Source organism: Mastigoproctus giganteus, chromosome 3 (assembly GCF_048544385.1).
Source record: "Mastigoproctus giganteus isolate SK-2022 chromosome 3, ASM4854438v1, whole genome shotgun sequence".
NCBI lineage: Eukaryota > Metazoa > Arthropoda > Arachnida > Uropygi > Thelyphonidae > Mastigoproctus > Mastigoproctus giganteus.
Window position 1 is genome coordinate 135,044,713 of NC_143577.1, and position 16,982 is coordinate 135,061,694.

Genomic DNA, 16,982 nt, shown 5'->3' on the forward strand with positions numbered 1-16,982 from the left:
AGTAGGTGGCAGGACCTGCCAGAGAAACAAATGAATAAATGGATACACCTGGCGGGCCTCACCGTGGCAGAGTATGGTAACGTCGGGTCCCATTAGGGGCCTGGCGGCGAACGCGCCCGAAGATCAATGGACGCAACATATTACACAACATTTATGATCCACAAACTTTCAATCTCTGGCTTTGACAGAGTACTGTCCTCGATACAAAGAACATACGCATGGGTTCAAACGCCCATCAAATACCGAATTTTAAAATTAGTCCTTTTAATAATTCTAAAAATATCCACCTTAAAATAACTAAAGTCTTTGAATCGTTGGTGTCACTTGAATTGATTTTTTTTTTTTTTTCGTTACGATAGCGGCGTACCGTGTTATGTTTATTATTTTTGTTGTTTGATAATTAACCGGAAAAAGGTGATGTACATTTGCATCATTTAAGTGAAAGAATTGTTAAGTACATGAAATGTTTCGATAAAAGTTATCATCCGTATATCAAATATGCTTCTGAAAAATAAGGAATTGCACAATTTTAATTGCAATGTTTTTTTTTTTTTTTTTTTTTTCCGTTTAAAAAAAATCAAAATTCATTTCAATTTCAGAAAGCTTTTTTAAATTAAAGTATAATTTATCCAAGTACTAACCGGTAAGCTTATGCGAGTCAAACTAATTCTGGATCCAAGACGTTTTCTCTGTCCAACAGGAGATGTGATAATATCTTCCCATTTTATTTTCCATGTCATCGATGCTAATTCCGCTTCCAGTTTGAAATGCCTAGGAAAAAAAAAAAAGAAATAAGAAAGGACTGTAGAAAAATAACAATGCATTTTCACAGTACAAAATTTTACGGCACATAATTATAAACTTTATATTATGTGAAATTTAATGTTGTTGTTGTGATGGAATTTAATGACACATAGACTGAGAGGGCCATATTGTGTCTTTCTAATGGTTCTTATGAAATATTAACTTTATTGTAATAAATATATTTTATGATATATTCCTCTACAATTTAGGAAGGTAAACAGTTCTGTTTTATTAGTATCATACACCGATGAGCCAAAAAAAACATTATGACCAGCGAGTCATAATGCAAATCGAAGCAACTGCAGGTGAACTACAGCGCGCGCGCGCAGGTCGGGACACCGTATAAAACACACCTGATACTGATCTCCATTAATCAGTGTTACTGTTGTTCTTTAGATGGGAAAGGCAACGGACGTAAGAGAGGTTGACAAAGGCCAAATTGTAATGGCCAGACCACTGGATCAGAGCATATCCGGCACGGTGGGGGGACGCTCACAGTCAGCCGTTAGTCCCTACCGAAAGTGGTCCGAAGAGGGGAAACCCACAAACCCCAGGCGAGGTGTTGGACGACCACGGCTCATCGATGCTCGAGATGAGCGAAGGCTCTCCCGGATGGAACCTGGCAACAGAACAGAGACCGTGGCACAACTCGCCGGTAATTGGAATCCTGGTGACGGGAGTAATGTGTCGCAACACAATACATCGAACCCTGCTTAAAATGGGGCTGCGTAGCCGGAGGCCGCTCCGAGTGCCCATGCCAACGATGGTTCACCAGAAACAGCGCCTACAATGGGCACGCGAGCATCGCAACTGGAGCTTGAGTGATTGGAAGAAGGTCGTCTGGTCCGATGCATAACGTTTCCTGTCGCACCATGTGGTCGCGGGTTCGAATCTCGCCTCGGGCTTGGATCAAAATACTTCAAAAACCTTGGGAGGTGCACTATGGCCACAGAAGCCGATGCGCCAACAACTACCAAAAAAAAAAGCACCATGTGGACGGCCGGGTACGTGTGCGTCGTTTACCTTTGTAAGTGATGGCGCCTAGATGCAATTTGGGACGAAAACAAGCTGGTGGCGGCAGTGTCATGCTTTGGGCAATGTTCTGCTGGGACGTCCTAGGTCCCGTCATCCATGTGCCAGGCACTCTGTCGTCAACCTCCCCGAGGTTAAGTGTGGACAACGTTGGGCCCCATCAGCAGTCCAGTGGCTAATAGGCCAGAAGAACAACAGTACACGACATTACACACCACAAAATCCACACTCTTTTAAATCTATGGCCTTTACAGCATACTGTATCACATGACAATGAAAACCACGTGGAGATGGGGGAAACCCCTGGTGCCATTTGACCCTACAAACACTTTACACTTAACTAAACATCATTGTGTCCAAGTACACCCTTTCATCGCAATGGTCTTCTCCTCTGGCGGTGGTGTCTTTCAGCAGAATAATGCACCATGATTGTTTGAGACTGGTTCGCCGAACTTGAGAATACTTCTTGGTATTGCCCTTGCCTTCAAATTCCCCAGATATCAATCCCATCGAGGATCTGTGGTTTGTGTTGGAACAGCAACTCCGATCCACGGCTTCTCAACCACGGATCTTATAGGAGTTAAAAAATCTGCTGGTTATGTGTTGGTACCAGATACCAAAAGACATATTTAGAAATCTTGTAGCGCCCATGCCTCACCGGGTACGAGCTGTTTTGGCTGCACGTGGGAGACCAACATCATATTAGGTTAGGTGGTCATAATGTTTTGGCTTATGTTAGTGATCACTGTGAATTAGCAAATGATGTTTGAACGGATATTTATAAACTTGGGGGCAGTCTACTAATAAATGACGAACAGTTAGTTGTACATGACACGATGTGCATTGGGAAGCGCTGCCATCCATTAACAAATACAGGTATGTGAGGTGATTATTCCCAATCCTTAACCTTCCTAAAATGATTTCTTTTCGCCTTCTTTTCGGGAAGATAGAAAACCACAGCTTTGGATCTAGTTTTATTCGGTAAAGTTTGTTCCCTGAATAACCTCTACAGATTATTTATCAGCTATTATAAAATGCTTTACGAATGATTGGTCTGAAATCGGAATATGGAACTTGATAAATCTGCAAATTTGTAGTATCTGGTTGTTTGGCTGCAAGGTCTGCTCTTTCATTTTCTGCTGTTTCAGAATGTCCTGGGATCCAACAGGATTTCACAGTTTGGTTCGACTCCTTACAAGCAAGTAAATCACAGGTGAGGGGAGTTGGCATTACTATTTATGACGCACACAGCGCTGAGCGAGGCAGTGTATATTAAAGCAGGCTTAAAATTTCAGTAATCTGATCCAGAGCTAAGTTTATAGGGTAATTTTATTGCGTGACTTATAGTAAAAATCCTATCACATGTGAAATCGCCTTACAAAAAAATCACAATCATCACTTTCCCAGGAAATAAAAACAAACGTGAGAGGGAACTAACCTTTTCTACAAAATTTCTGAAACCAGAAATCATCCTCAGACGTCTCAGAGAATTCTACTGGACATACCTGTTTACTTTTCCTCCTGACGTAGCCTTAAGCCACTTAGCCGAAGAACTCTATGCAATAGCCAAAGAGGGAGCTGCAAAAGAAATACCCATCACTTCCAGAACCTCTGTATGGTTTCATCGAGCAATCAATCAAACTTTCCTCCAGAAGCAGAAGGCTTACCGATGATGGAGAACATCAGCTGACGCCGAAGACTTCGGCGCCTATAAAAAGGCAAGGGCTATCTTCTTAAGACAAAAACGACTTGTCTGCAACCAACTTGCCCTAGATAAGCTGAAAAGGTCTCTAAAAGACTATGAAGGAAGAAATATTTAAAGAATGGCCTGAGCTCACTTTTCAACAGACCGACCAGTCACATGCACAACCCTCTGTCACACCTTTTGGCCCTCGCTGCAAACCTCCAATATCACTCCTAACCATAACCTGAAGCTATCTGATGGAGATTGTCAAAAAAACTTCCACTGAAAGCTGTAGTGGATGCCGACCGATTTCCTCTGTTTCTAATCAAAATCTGTAGTTCATATATTATAGACCTCCTAGTCCATATTTACAATAAAATCCTAGAAAGTGAAGAGATTCCAAAGAGCTGGAACACATACTTTGCTCAGCCAGTCCCTAAATGCAGAGACTCCAAAGAGCTGGAACACATACTTTGCTCAGCCAGTCCCTAAATGCAGAGACTCCAAGCGGCCTCAAGATTTCAGGTCTATTGCCGTCGGCTGTTGGTTCCTCAAGATATCTGAAAAAGCAATCCATCCCACCATTCCAGACCACTGTTTTAATCACAGGCCTCCGTACCGCCACATTGTGATTAAGGGGGAGATGTACTAATAGCAACCTCCTGGACAGCCTTACCAGAATCCAGAAAGCTTTCAACAATAGAACACAGCTTGATGTTATTTTGAAGAGATATATAATAAATATATATATTTCTCATGGTTTTGTAATTTACAGCACTTTTGATAAAATAATATCCTTTAATTCGGGACACTTCGGTAAAGTGTAAAGTGTATTTAGTGTCAAACGGCATTAGAGATTTCCCCCATCTCCGCGTTGCTTTCATTGTAGGCGTACCAGTTCACTGGGAAGGCCAGAGATTTAAAAGTGTAGGATATTGTATGAGTGTAGTGTTGTGTATCGTTGTCTTCTGGCCATTTAGCCGCTAGATCCCTGCTGGAGCCCAACGTTGCCCACACTTGGCCCCGTGGAGGCAGACCAAGTTCACCAGTATTGAGAAATTATTTACTCTGGTCGGCCCTGCCAACTAGTTTCCTGAAATTTCAGTGGTTAGGGCCTATGGAAAAAATAAATAATATATATATATATATATATATATATATAATAAAAAAATAATAAAAAATAGGGGGTGATGGACGCTAGAATCTAGTTAAGCCGAAAGGGGTTCATGTATGGGGAGAGAATTTGGACACTTTTAAATTTTTTTCATTTTGTGGGGTGTCGCTGGCGATATAGGCGGAGTAGGGAGGGAGACAGAAGACTGGGGAGGAAAGACAGAAGTATGGGGACGATAGAGAAGGCGACCCCAAGGGAGTACAGTGGGGCATGCCCGTGCCCCACCAGGAGAAAAATTAGGGGATGGCAAGGAGTGGAGGGGACAGGAGCACTGTCGCTTCCCCCTTCCAGGGAAGGGAATGAAAGTATGTTGGGCTAGAGCCCAGCACAGGTCGCCAATAGAGCATGTGGCAGCAATTGCTGCTGTTCAGTTCGGTTGTGATGTTTGGGTTTCCAGTCCACTTGGTTGGCTTATGTTTCGTTTTCTCAAAGGTTATTTCAGTCAGTTTCAGGATCAAGTCTGCTTATCTCAGTTCTAGATATGAGCCGAGTCGAACCCTGTGTCCGCGTGTGCAATCGGAGGGTTAAAGTGTTCAACTTTGCACTTCGTCTAACATCATTTGGGGGTACCTTCTGTTCACTCTTGTCCTGGTGGGTATGTGTTCTCATTAATTTTGGTTTTCTCCTGTTCCTTTCAGTTTTGATCAGGTAAAGACAATGAAGTGGTTTGTCGGTTGTTATGGAAGGTCGTTTTGGTCGTTTTAGTGGTGGCAGCAGAGTTGCGGTCTTAGTCAAGTCGTGGGAGGCCTAACGATGAAGTCAGCCTAGCATCCAAGTTATAAGGTGTTAATTATTTTGTTTTAATTAGTTTGGTCCGTGAATCGCAAGTAGTGTTCTTCTGGAGAACAAGTCTTGGGCAAATCGCGAAAGTGCCCTGTACTCCTCTGTGTCTAGGAAATATAGCTCCTGGACCTGCAGCGTATGTCTAATTTTGGTAATTAGGTGGCATCGTAGATCCTCGCAGTATTCGCTTCTATGCATCAAATGATGTCAGGTCTCAGCCTCTCCACAGAAGCAGAGAGGGCTATCGACCAGCCCAAAAGCTGTCAATTTGGCATTAAAAGGTCCATGTCCTGTTATCAGATAGGTTGTGTTTAGTTCTGGGAGGAACCAGGGAGGAGACTGGGGGTACACCCTGTCAGTGTCTAGGATGAATTTTCTTGTAGCCTCTCCCTTGGTGGAGAAGGCCCATCTACTCTGCTTTTCGGTATTTCACAACTTTCAAGTACGTAAAATTACAAACACTGTAAGTTGTGTACCTTTCGGGTTAAGTCCCGAAAGGTACACAACTTACAGTGTGTACCTTTCGTACGCACTGTAAGTTGTGTACGAAATACATGTGCTCCATGTAACCGCCAGACACTTGTCCTGTCTTAACCTCTGAATTTAAATATTACACCCCTAGCTTACTGCTGTCTAGGGGGTAGCTCTTGAGCAGAGCAATAAACAGATCTAATAAATGAATCAATAAAAATACTGCATTCTACTGGTAACCGGACAGAAGCGGTGAATTAAGGGAAATCACAACAGCATCAACTTGGGTATCAATTTTTGACCCATCTGTATAGATTTTACAGGCCTGTGAGTTATAAGCAGGGTGAGTTTCATGTAACTTCCATGATATTGGAGGGAGACAAGTGTTCCTTCTGTTGAAAATAGTCATTGTAAATTGCAGAGATATTTGTCCAAGGTGGATCTGGTGGTGTCATGTCCTGAAATATATTGTCGATTTCGTTATTCCATGGTTGAGTCAGTTCTTTAAATCTAAGTGGAGCAGGTCGGTTTTAATTTGGTTTACTACTGTAAAATGACTCCCATTCGGTATTGTGCAGGCATCTACAACTAGGGTGAAAGGGAAAACTGCCAATTTTTGTGTCATGCAGCAGAAGTAACGTTTCCTGCGAAGATGTAAGGGAGGTTCGTGGGCTTCGAAGTAAAGGCTCTGAACTGGGGAGGTTCTGAAAGTCCTCAGAGCACTGTGCTGGATCGTGTTCAATCGCTCTAAAGTAGTTTTTTCCCGTAGGCTCATACACTAGAGAGCCAGAATCCAAGAGGGACCTGATGAGAGCGCGATAAAGCTGGATTAGGGAACGTCGATCAGCGCCCCACGACACAGATAACGCACATCGGAGGATATTCATTTTCTTCAAGCAGATAGTCGGAAGGTAGGTGACATATGCTTGAATGTTCAGTTTTCTGCCTAGTGTTAGGCCAAGAAAACGGACATGTGAGCAAAAGAAATTTGCACGTTATTTACATTTAGCTCAAGATCAGGATGAGGCGACCGTAGTTTGAAAAAGTAAGTTTGACTTTGACCAGACATTGCCGAGCCAGAGTTCATAAACACTGACAGATAAAAAGCAATGACCGAGTTGTCGAGCCAGAGTGGTGGTGAATTTCTGTTCAGGAAGACGTTATCCATTGCGTACGCTCCAAGCTTCTATTCTGGCAAGAGCAATTTGTAACCGTCTTTCGATATTATTTATACTTTGTGATTGGAAGGGTAGGTGTGATCGTCTGCGTACATGTATACTTCAATGGTTTTTGGAAGATCTTCCACCGTTTTGTTGACCCGAATCCCAAATAGGGCACCGCTCAGTATGGAATCCTAAGGGACACCCTCTGTTTGAATGTGATACAAATTTCTGTTTGAAATTTGTGCAGCTTTAAAAAGTTCTGAATTATTTGAGGTATGTAGCCTCTCAGTCCTAACTGAATGCATATCTTTAATAATATCATGATGCCAAGTGATGTCAATTGCATCTGAACATTCAAGTTCACCATCACTAGAAGTTGCCTCATTAAGAAGGCGTTACGCATGGTCGATTCAATTGTCTGCGCCGCTAGCACAGTGGTATCGTCACCGTCCTCTTCACACCGGGTGGAAAAAGCCCGGGTTCGAATCCCGTCGATGACGCGAGGAATTTTAATGGCAATTTTTCACTCCGTAGCTAAGTTAGTCTCAGACGTAGATAACAAGATTCCCTCCCCCCCCCCCCCAGAAACTGGGGCTTTTCGTCCGGCAAATCGACCAGAGAACACAATACACATGGGTATATGAATTAGCTTTCCGGTTAACCCTAATGTAATAGTGTTTTTTTTTGTTTTTTTTTCTTTCAGTCTGCTTTGTGAACATTCCAAGAATTACGGCCTTTGGGTTATGACACAACCTTCTTTGAATTGAACTGATAATAGGGAAAATGGTCACTGAGGAATGGATCGCTCAGCACTGCCGTTCCATGCCTGGAAAAAAAGATGTTGAACAGATGGATGATGTAGTATCTCTACGCAATTGAACATGAGTTGGAGAGCCAGAATTTAACAGAATCAGCTTATGGCTATCCAGAATGTTTCAATTAATTGGCCTCTCCTGTCCATGGTGGAAGATCCCCACAATGTATGGTGACCGTTAAAATCGCCGAGTAAGCAGACAGGAGGTGGCAATTGTGTGATAAGATTGTGAAGTTCAGTCTGGGAGCAAGGTTAATTCGGTGAGATATAAATGGATGCAAGGGTTCACGATATTTCCATTGACATCCGAACTGCTACAATTTCTAAGGAGGTTTGTAGTTGGAGAGGCCTTAAGACGGTATAGCAGATTTGACAAGAACAGCTACCTCTCCACGAGCAGAACTCTTAGGACCGATTGTCTCACCTAAACATAGTATAATTTTTGAATTTGAGAGAGCCTTGTGGTAATAGAAAGGTTTTTCCTGTAAGCAAACTCTTACTGCATTACTTTGAAAACGTAAATCACTCAGGTCATCCAAATTAGTGCGTAATCCTCTACAATTCCATTGCAGGAATGTAGGAATTTGTTCATTGTTTGGGTTTGGTTGAGGAAGGTTGAACTGACTGTTTTTTTCTGAGAAGGCTTCAGTCTGCTTTTTTATTTCTGTCTTTCCTGGGAAAGGTTGGGAGTCCTGTTTCTGTGGTATCATTAGCATATAATTCTAATGCTGTGTCTTCGTCCTATGGTTGAACATCGATTTCTATATTGCTTATTGAGTGGTTTCACCTTTTCCTGGTTTTCAACAATTGTTGATTTTGATGTTTCGGGGAAGTTTGAGATATCATCAGTTTGGAATTCTGATCGGAATAGTGCTGGTCTCATTGACTGTAACTTTCTTTTTGGATGTTAGCGCAGTTTTGGGCCACGTGGAAAGCGAACTGGTCGGCTCTATGGAGATATATGTTTGTGTTGCATCTGAGCGACTGCTTCTGGTGACCGATGCACATGGTCGGCTAGGCATGGTTAACAGAACTTGCTTTCTTGCTTCAAGATATGTGACTTTGTGCTGAACTTAATCTGTATGTTTTTTTCCTGTTTTCCAAAGGTCACATGTTTTGGAAAATAGCAGTAGAAGCTGTACAATCTCCTTTGATTCGTCACAAATAAGGCACACCACAACGTTAGGTTGCCATCATTTTTGTCATTATTCTCCATCCAAGAGTGACTTTTTGTTCACTATGCTCTTGTGTTCCTTCTTCAGAGACATTTAGTAAGTCCCATTCACTGATAACGCCTTTTAAGGTGTTCAGAGTGAAATGGAGCGTAACTGAAACTGAAATACTGTTAAAAGTTTTTAATTTTAAAAGTTTCTCTGAATGAGTTGCTTTTGAAGTTTCAATTAGAAGGTCTCCAGGTTGGAGACGTTTAAAGATTTTAGGAGATCCCAAACCCGATTCTAAACATTTCTGTATTAGAAAAGGCGATTGTTTGCCGATAGGTTGCGTGGATAATATGCGAGGAAGCTCACAATGACGCTTAATCTGTGCTCCACTGCTCTCGACTTCGTTAATATCTGGGAAATCTTAGGCTGGAAAATCCCTGGTAGAGCCCTCAGAAACCGTCCAGTGCTCTGTTCTAACCCGCAGAAGCTCTCGACCTTCAAGCGGCACTTTCCGAACAGCACCATCGGCGCGCTGAACTGCGCAAACATTGATTTGGATCTGTGGTCCAGAGATTCTGTCTACAGAAGAAGAAAAGCGCAAATCCATAGTCAAGTGCAGTCAGCATTCCTGCAATTGTCAGCGGAATAACTCCCAGTGAAAGTCTCCAGACTGCCTGAATGTGTTGCAGCTTGTATATAATAACGATAAAATCTATGTACTATAATGGAATATAAGCTCTGTATAATCAATCTATTATAATAACTATAAAATACATTTATTGCAATATTAGCTGTGTATATTGCACTGTCTATGTATTCTATGTATTTGCTGTGTACCACAGTAGTTTTTATGTACTGAATGTTATGTGTCCAGTTAATTGTAAGATTCCTCTGGTTGCCTGTAGCGGGAATGGTGTCCTACATTAGTATTAGTATTAATATTAGTATTAGTATTAGTATTAGTAACGGCCGCATGGTGCAAGAAAGCCTATGGCTTATGCTGCACCAGATAAAAAAAAAAAAAAAAAAAAAAAAAACAATGATAAAAACAACAAAAAAAATAAATAAATAACTAAATAATAATAATTAATAAATAAATAAAAAATAAAAAAATAAATAAAAAGGAAATTAAACCTATCATCCTATGCGCTTCCCTTACCCGAAAGTACTATCCAGATGCCCTTTGAATTTCCCCAAACTGTCGGCCTCTACCACCCATGAAGGCAACTTATTCCAGTAATTTATAACTCGCTGGCTAAAATAAAACTTCCCGCAGTCCAATCTAAACATTTCCCCTCGTAACTTGAATTTATGTCCCCTAGTTCTAGCATCATTTATAATCTTGAAAATTTCGTCCTCATTCATTTTACTGATGCCTCTCAGAGCCTTAAACACCTCAATCAAATCTCCTCTAAGGTGTCTAGTTTCCAAACTCTGCAACCCACATATTCGAAGTCTTTCTTCATAAGGACGCCCTTTTGCCCATCTCACCAGGCGAGTTACCCTTCTTTGCACCCTTTCAAGAAGCTCGATGTCTTTCTTTAGGTGCGGTCTCCATACTTGAACGCAGTATTCCAAGTGTGGTCTAACATAAGCCTTATATAATGGGATTATCACGTCCCTATCTCTACTTGCAAAAGTGCGATAGATCATCGATAGGACACCATGGGCCTTCCTTGCAACCTGTTTACAATGCTCAGAGAATTTCATGTCTGACCGTATCGTAACACCTAAGTCCCTTTCCTCCAGTACTGGGTTTAGTTGAACTCCACCAAGTGAATAAGTTTTTTGGGGATTACTGTTTCCCAGGTGTAATACCTTACACTTTGTTGGATTAAAGCACAGCTGCCATTTTTCTGAACATTCCTGAAGTCTATCTAGGTCTCTCTGAAGAAGCTCAGCTTGACAGTGATCATTAACTACTCTACCAATTTTAACATCATCTGCAAATTTAGACATCACGCCCTCTATCCCTTCATCAATGTCGTTTATGAAAATTAAAAACAACAGTAGTCCTAATACTGATCCTTGGGGAACTCCACTTCTTACATCAACCCAATCTGAGGAATAGCCATTTATCACAACCCTCTGCCTTCTGCCCTGAAGCCATCCTTCTATCCATCTAAGGATTTTCCCAGTGATTCCAACGTGTTCCAGCTTATAAAGCAACCGCTCATGTGGGACTGAGTCAAAAGCTTTGCTGAAATCTAAATAAATAATGTCGAAATTATTCCCTAAATCCAGCTCGTGAGTGACCCTTTCGAAATAGCGAACCAGATTTGTTAAACATTATTTTCCCTTTACAAAACCATGCTGAGTATCCTTGAGAATTTCAATTCTATCCAAATGATCCTGAATTCCACCCTTGATCATTGCCTCCATGATTTTCCCTAATACTGAGCCACCCTTATGTATGGGAGATACATTTGCACTTTTGCAATCCAAGGGAATCTCCCCAGAGTCTAGTGATGCTCCCATAATTAGTCTCAATGGTTCAATGCACTCGCTTTCCGCCTCTGTTAAGATTATAGGGTATATTCCATCAACTCCAGGAGCCTTACTGGTCTGTAGGCTTGAAAGTTTTTTCATTAAATAATCTTGCGAAATTTCAATATCATTAATTACATATTTTTTTAACTTCGCTCCCACAATTTCCCATTGCCACAAAGGCTTTTCATTTGTAAATATCGATGCAAAATAACTGTTCAGTTCATCTGCAACGGCAGCTGGTGTATTTATTACTATCCCCTTTCCCTTACGTAAAGGTCCGCTCTGGTTTGTCCTGCTCTTCTTGGCATTTATATATGTGAAGAATTCTTTATCCTCCCTCTTTGCTCTGTTTGCTAGTGATTTGTCATAAACTGCCTTTGCCTGTCGAACCTTTTCTGTGGCTCTATTACACATCACCTTGTAGCTGTTATAGGCTTCAGTACTTTTTATTGCTCTGTAACCTTTCCATGCCACCTTTTTCTGCTCAAGTAATGCGGAAACTTCACTATTCATCCAACTTGGAAACCTCCTCGTGGAGTATTTTTTTAATGGTATATACGCATTCAAGGTATCTGTGATTAATGTTTTAAAAGCGTACCACAGTTCAATTGTATTCATTCTCTGCGCGATATCTACCCAGTTAATAGAGGCCATGTAGTACCTTAAGGCATCGTAATTTCCTTTTCTGAAATTAAAACCCATTCCTTTGCCTTTTACTTCTGCTACCTCTCTCGTCATCATCCACCGTAGAACTCCGTGATCACTTCCTGCTACTGGTTCCTCTACTGTCATCCCTGTTATGTCGTCTGATTCATGTGTGATGATGAGGTCTAGGATATTCTTTTCTCTAGTACTTTCCCTGACATGTTGATACAAATAACAAACATCTAGTTGATTTAAAAATTTTGTTCCCCATGTCGAGTTTCCTTCCCATTTACTCTAATCAATTAGAGGCAAATTGAAATCACCCATAATAAGGCATTGACGCTTACTTGCCCATTCCATTTGCATGTAGAGGCTTTCGTCATAATCTTCACAATCACCTGGTCTGTAGATTACTCCTACTCGCATTATACCTTTGTTTCCAACTATCTCACACCATAGAGACATTTTTATGAATAAAGAATTTTATTATTATTATTATTATTATTATTATTATTATTATTATTATTATAAGTGTATTATGAGAAATGCTGGCATGTCTTTATCCTGATTTTCCGTCCGTAGTCTCTTCGGACGATTGGAGTCATCAAGTCATCATTATCAAGTCTGCAGCTCGTGGGCTCTAATGCTCAATTTATACAGTATTCGTTTCAGTTCCTTTTCGCCATGGGGAATTAGATTTCCACCCAGATTAGCGGTCCCTCCACAGGGAATCAGGAGTAGTGCTGCTTGTTGGCCAAGCGTGGAGGGTTAGTAAAATTAGTACAACTAATAAAATTAAAAAAGACACCTTCTCTTTCTGGGCTCTTTTCTTAGAACTTTTAAGATAGTAGAGCTGCTTAACAGAAACAAGCAATAATCAGATAAAAACCAAGGAAAACTGATTCACAGAGAGAAAACGCTATTCAATCTCACATGAAACGCTTGGCCACAGAAACGCTTGGCACCAGGGGCCATTAAACTTAATTTGTATGGGTTTGTATGTTAAGATGTTCCATATGCTTTTTTTTTTCAACTCTTACAGCTACCCTTTAAATTCTTTAATTAACATCTTAAACATAAAATAAGCTAAACCACCCATTCGAATAACTTAAAATCTTATTGAAAGCTCAGAAATAAATGCAATTCGATAAACGCTTAAGAGTTTCAAGAAGCTGTTGAATAGAACAGACTTAGTCGAGTCACGTTCGATACATCTGAAAGGGTCGTCTAATCAAATTTTGAAATTCCTCCCTCCTTAGATTAAAAGAAAATAAACATACTGCAATTAAAAAGGCACAAATAATAATAGTAATAGCTTTAATGCATCAATGAATAGTTACATGGATGCTTGATGACCCATAATAGCGACAATGCTAGGTGTTTAATGTATATAATAATTGTGTTACTCCAGTTGTATAGGAGCTGTGGACGGAAAAACTGTCAGGTAACTCAATCACTTCATCGTGATGCAATTCAACGAAATACAGAACGTTCTGGAAATTAAGTATAATTTCTTCTAAGTGTGTTACATACTGATTCGGCTGTGTGTTCTCTAAAGTATTGACAGCGAATCGATAACTGTGTTATAATAAAGTAATGTCATAAATATAAAAAAAAAATGAACACTTGAAACGGTCTTCAGGGAAATTCATACGTTCTACTGCGTCTTTATTCATATTATGAATAGTGCAATGTTGAGTCAGTTTTTTGTGAAATAAGCACTCGGAAAGGAAATTTAGAGTAGGAATGTATTATAAGCCTAATGATTTTGATGTGTACGACGAACACCTCTACAGAGAATAAAACTGCCAGTAAACTCTATTGTCTTATAATGGGGGAATTTAACTTTCAGATATTGACTGGAACTGGTGGGTTGGTCACTCGCACACTACCAAGAATTTTGTGGATTTATTGGATGATTGTTTACTACAGCTGCATGTTCGAGAGGCAACCAGAGGGAGGAATACCCTTAATCTGATTATTAGCAGTGAAGGACCACTTACCTACAGATGAAGGACCACTAAGCGGCAGTGATCACAATGTACTGATGTGGGATTAACTCAAAGCTGCAATTACCATCAGGTGTAAAGGGAATGGTTTTTGCTTTCGTAAAGATTATAACAGTGATCTGAGATAGTTTTTAAATTCTATAGAGTGGGACCAACTAATAATGTTACCAACAGCAAATTCTAAATGGGAAGCATTCAAGGAATTAATCTTGGAAGCTGCTACGCTTTACATACCAACTAAGAAATGCACTTCAAGGTTTAGGCCTAAATGGTTGCCAGATGAACTAATGAGTCTCTCAGCAGAAAATAAAAATGCATGGGATGAATAGCAATTATCAAGCGACACAGAAGCTTATGATAGATATAAGCTAGTTTGTAATCAAGTCACAGAGGAGGCTAGGCAAGCGAAGACAGATTACGAGAACTCTTTGGCAAAGTAGCAAAGACTATTTTTCCAAAAACAGCAAAACAGCAAAAAACAGCAAAGATGTCAGCTATCTGAGCAGTTACGATCCTGCTCAGATAGCTGACAAACTCAATGAGTAATTTGCATCTACATTCACACATGAGGAATACTGGAGGAAAATGGGGGACAGAAGCTTAATAAACTCTAACGGAAGCTAAATTTTGTAATATCTGAGAAGAAACTGGAAGAGAAATATTCGAAGTTAAACGTATGAAGGGCACCTGGGGTGGATGGAATTTATCCAGTTGTATTAAAGGAGATAACAAAGGAAGTAAACAAAATTTTATCCATAATTATGAGAGCATCATTTAATTCAGGGAAGGTCTCCACGGATTGGAGATGTGCAAATGTATTCCCAATTTACAAAGAGGGATCAAAAAGTGACACGAGTAATTACAGACCTGTTAGTTTAATTACTGTTCCTGGGAAAATAATGGAGTCACTGGTTAAAGTAGCACTGCAGAATCATCTACACAAGACCGCAGTTATACTTCAGAAACAGCATGGGTTTATTAAGGTGAAGTCTTAACTGACCAATTGGATTGGATACTGTGATGTGGTCAAAAAGGAACTGGATGCAAAAAAAGATAATATTGATATCATATACTTCAATTTTAGTAGAGCTTTTGATACTGTTGCACATGAAAGACTACTGTACAAACTAGAGCAGTATGGCAATAAGAGAAAATTGCTGCTATGGATAAAGGGATGGTTGAGTGGGAGAAGACATAGAGTGGTAATTGTGGAATAATGGTATAAGTGGAGATCCTCAGGGTTCGATGTTGGGGCCCATTTTTGTTTTCTGTATTGTTCAATGATATTCATTAAGGTATATCATGTTAATGTGCAAAAAAGCTTGTAGATGATACGAAGGTTGGCAGGGTTGTTAATTACAGTAATAACAGAATGCTATTGCAACAGGATCTAGAAAAGTTGGGCAGATTGGCTGAGCGGTGGCACCTTAAGTTCAAATTGATAAATGGGTAGCAGTAACCCCAACGCCTGTCCAGTACGACATTCAGGTTAGTGTGGAATGATGAAGACCTAGAATCCTTTTTTGTGAGCAGAGCGGAAATGCTGTCAGAGCAGCTCATTAGGTCTTGTCAATGATGTAGAAGAATTTTGTAAGCATGGATAAGAGATTATCGCTTTATACAGGGTGTCTCAAAAATATTGGTACAAATGTTTAGGGAAGGTAGGTAACATCTAAAGGAATGTGAATCGCATAGGAACCCATAACCGAAAACGTCACGGGAAGGTAGTAGAAGAGGCACAAGAAGCAGAAATGACACAAGACAGTAATTAGTGGTAAACATTTATTTAACATAATATTAACAATGAAGTACGAGATGGATGCATTTCATAATGTTACAACAGATGCTCGAAGGTTCCACCATGAGACGCGATGCATGCGTGACACCGACGCATTGTGGATTGGCGGACACGGTCGAACACACCTGGAATTTCTTTGACAGTAGCAGCAGCAGAGCAGACGAGTCTCGCCACGAGATCCATTTCCGTCTCCACAGGCGATTCACACACGATAGATTTGAGGGCCCCCACAGAAAGAAATCCAGGCTTGAAATCAGGTCAGCTTGGGTGCAAAGCACCGGGTCCACCACGGCCAATACATCGACGCCCAAAACGCCTTTTCAAATGGTCACGAACACAACTTCCATAATGGGCAGGCGCCTCATCATGTTGAAACCAAATGATGCATCTCATATTTGCTGGAACATCGTCAAGTAACCGTGGTAGAACTTGTTAAAGATCCGATATTTTGCGGAGTTCATGCGGGACGGTAACAGATATGGGCCGACCAAGCAATCACCGATCATACCTGTCCACACATTTGTTGCGAAGCGATGTTGTGCCGCATGGGGGCGCACACCGTGTGAGTTGTCGTGAGCCCACACATGAGCATTGTGCTGACTGAATAATCCTTCCCGAGTGAAATAAGCCTCATCCGTGAACAAAACATAGGCTGGAAAATTCAAGTCTTGTTGAACACTTTTTTGGAGAAACCGCTGCGCAAAAGCCACACTTGCAGGATGATCTTGGGGGAGCAGTAACTGAACCCTATGGAGATGAAAGGGGTGTAAGGAATCCTCGTGTCAGACCCGCTGTACACTGCAACGAGACACTCCTAAGGCAGAGGCAATGGCACGTGTGCTGGTAGTAGGATAATTCTGGATGGCATTCAACACACTTTCTTCCATGGCGGGAGTTTGCGTCGAACGTGGTCTGCCCCCACTACTCCTGTTACCTCTAAATGACCCATAAT

At 40.9% G+C, this 16,982-nt stretch overlaps 1 protein-coding gene across 3 annotated transcripts in view; it reads right to left on the reverse strand.

Annotated features, from left to right (window-relative positions):
* Positions 1 to 16,982, reverse strand: part of LOC150088279 (atrial natriuretic peptide receptor 1) — a 1,689,763-nt gene that overhangs the window by 1,391,649 nt on the left and 281,132 nt on the right. For all 3 annotated transcript variants that reach the window (XM_090369441.1, XM_090369442.1, XM_090369440.1), the window contains exon 8: positions 642 to 771. In XM_090369441.1, coding sequence (XP_090225567.1) covers positions 642 to 771 — 130 coding nt within the window. The remainder of the gene's footprint in view (positions 1 to 641; positions 772 to 16,982) is intronic.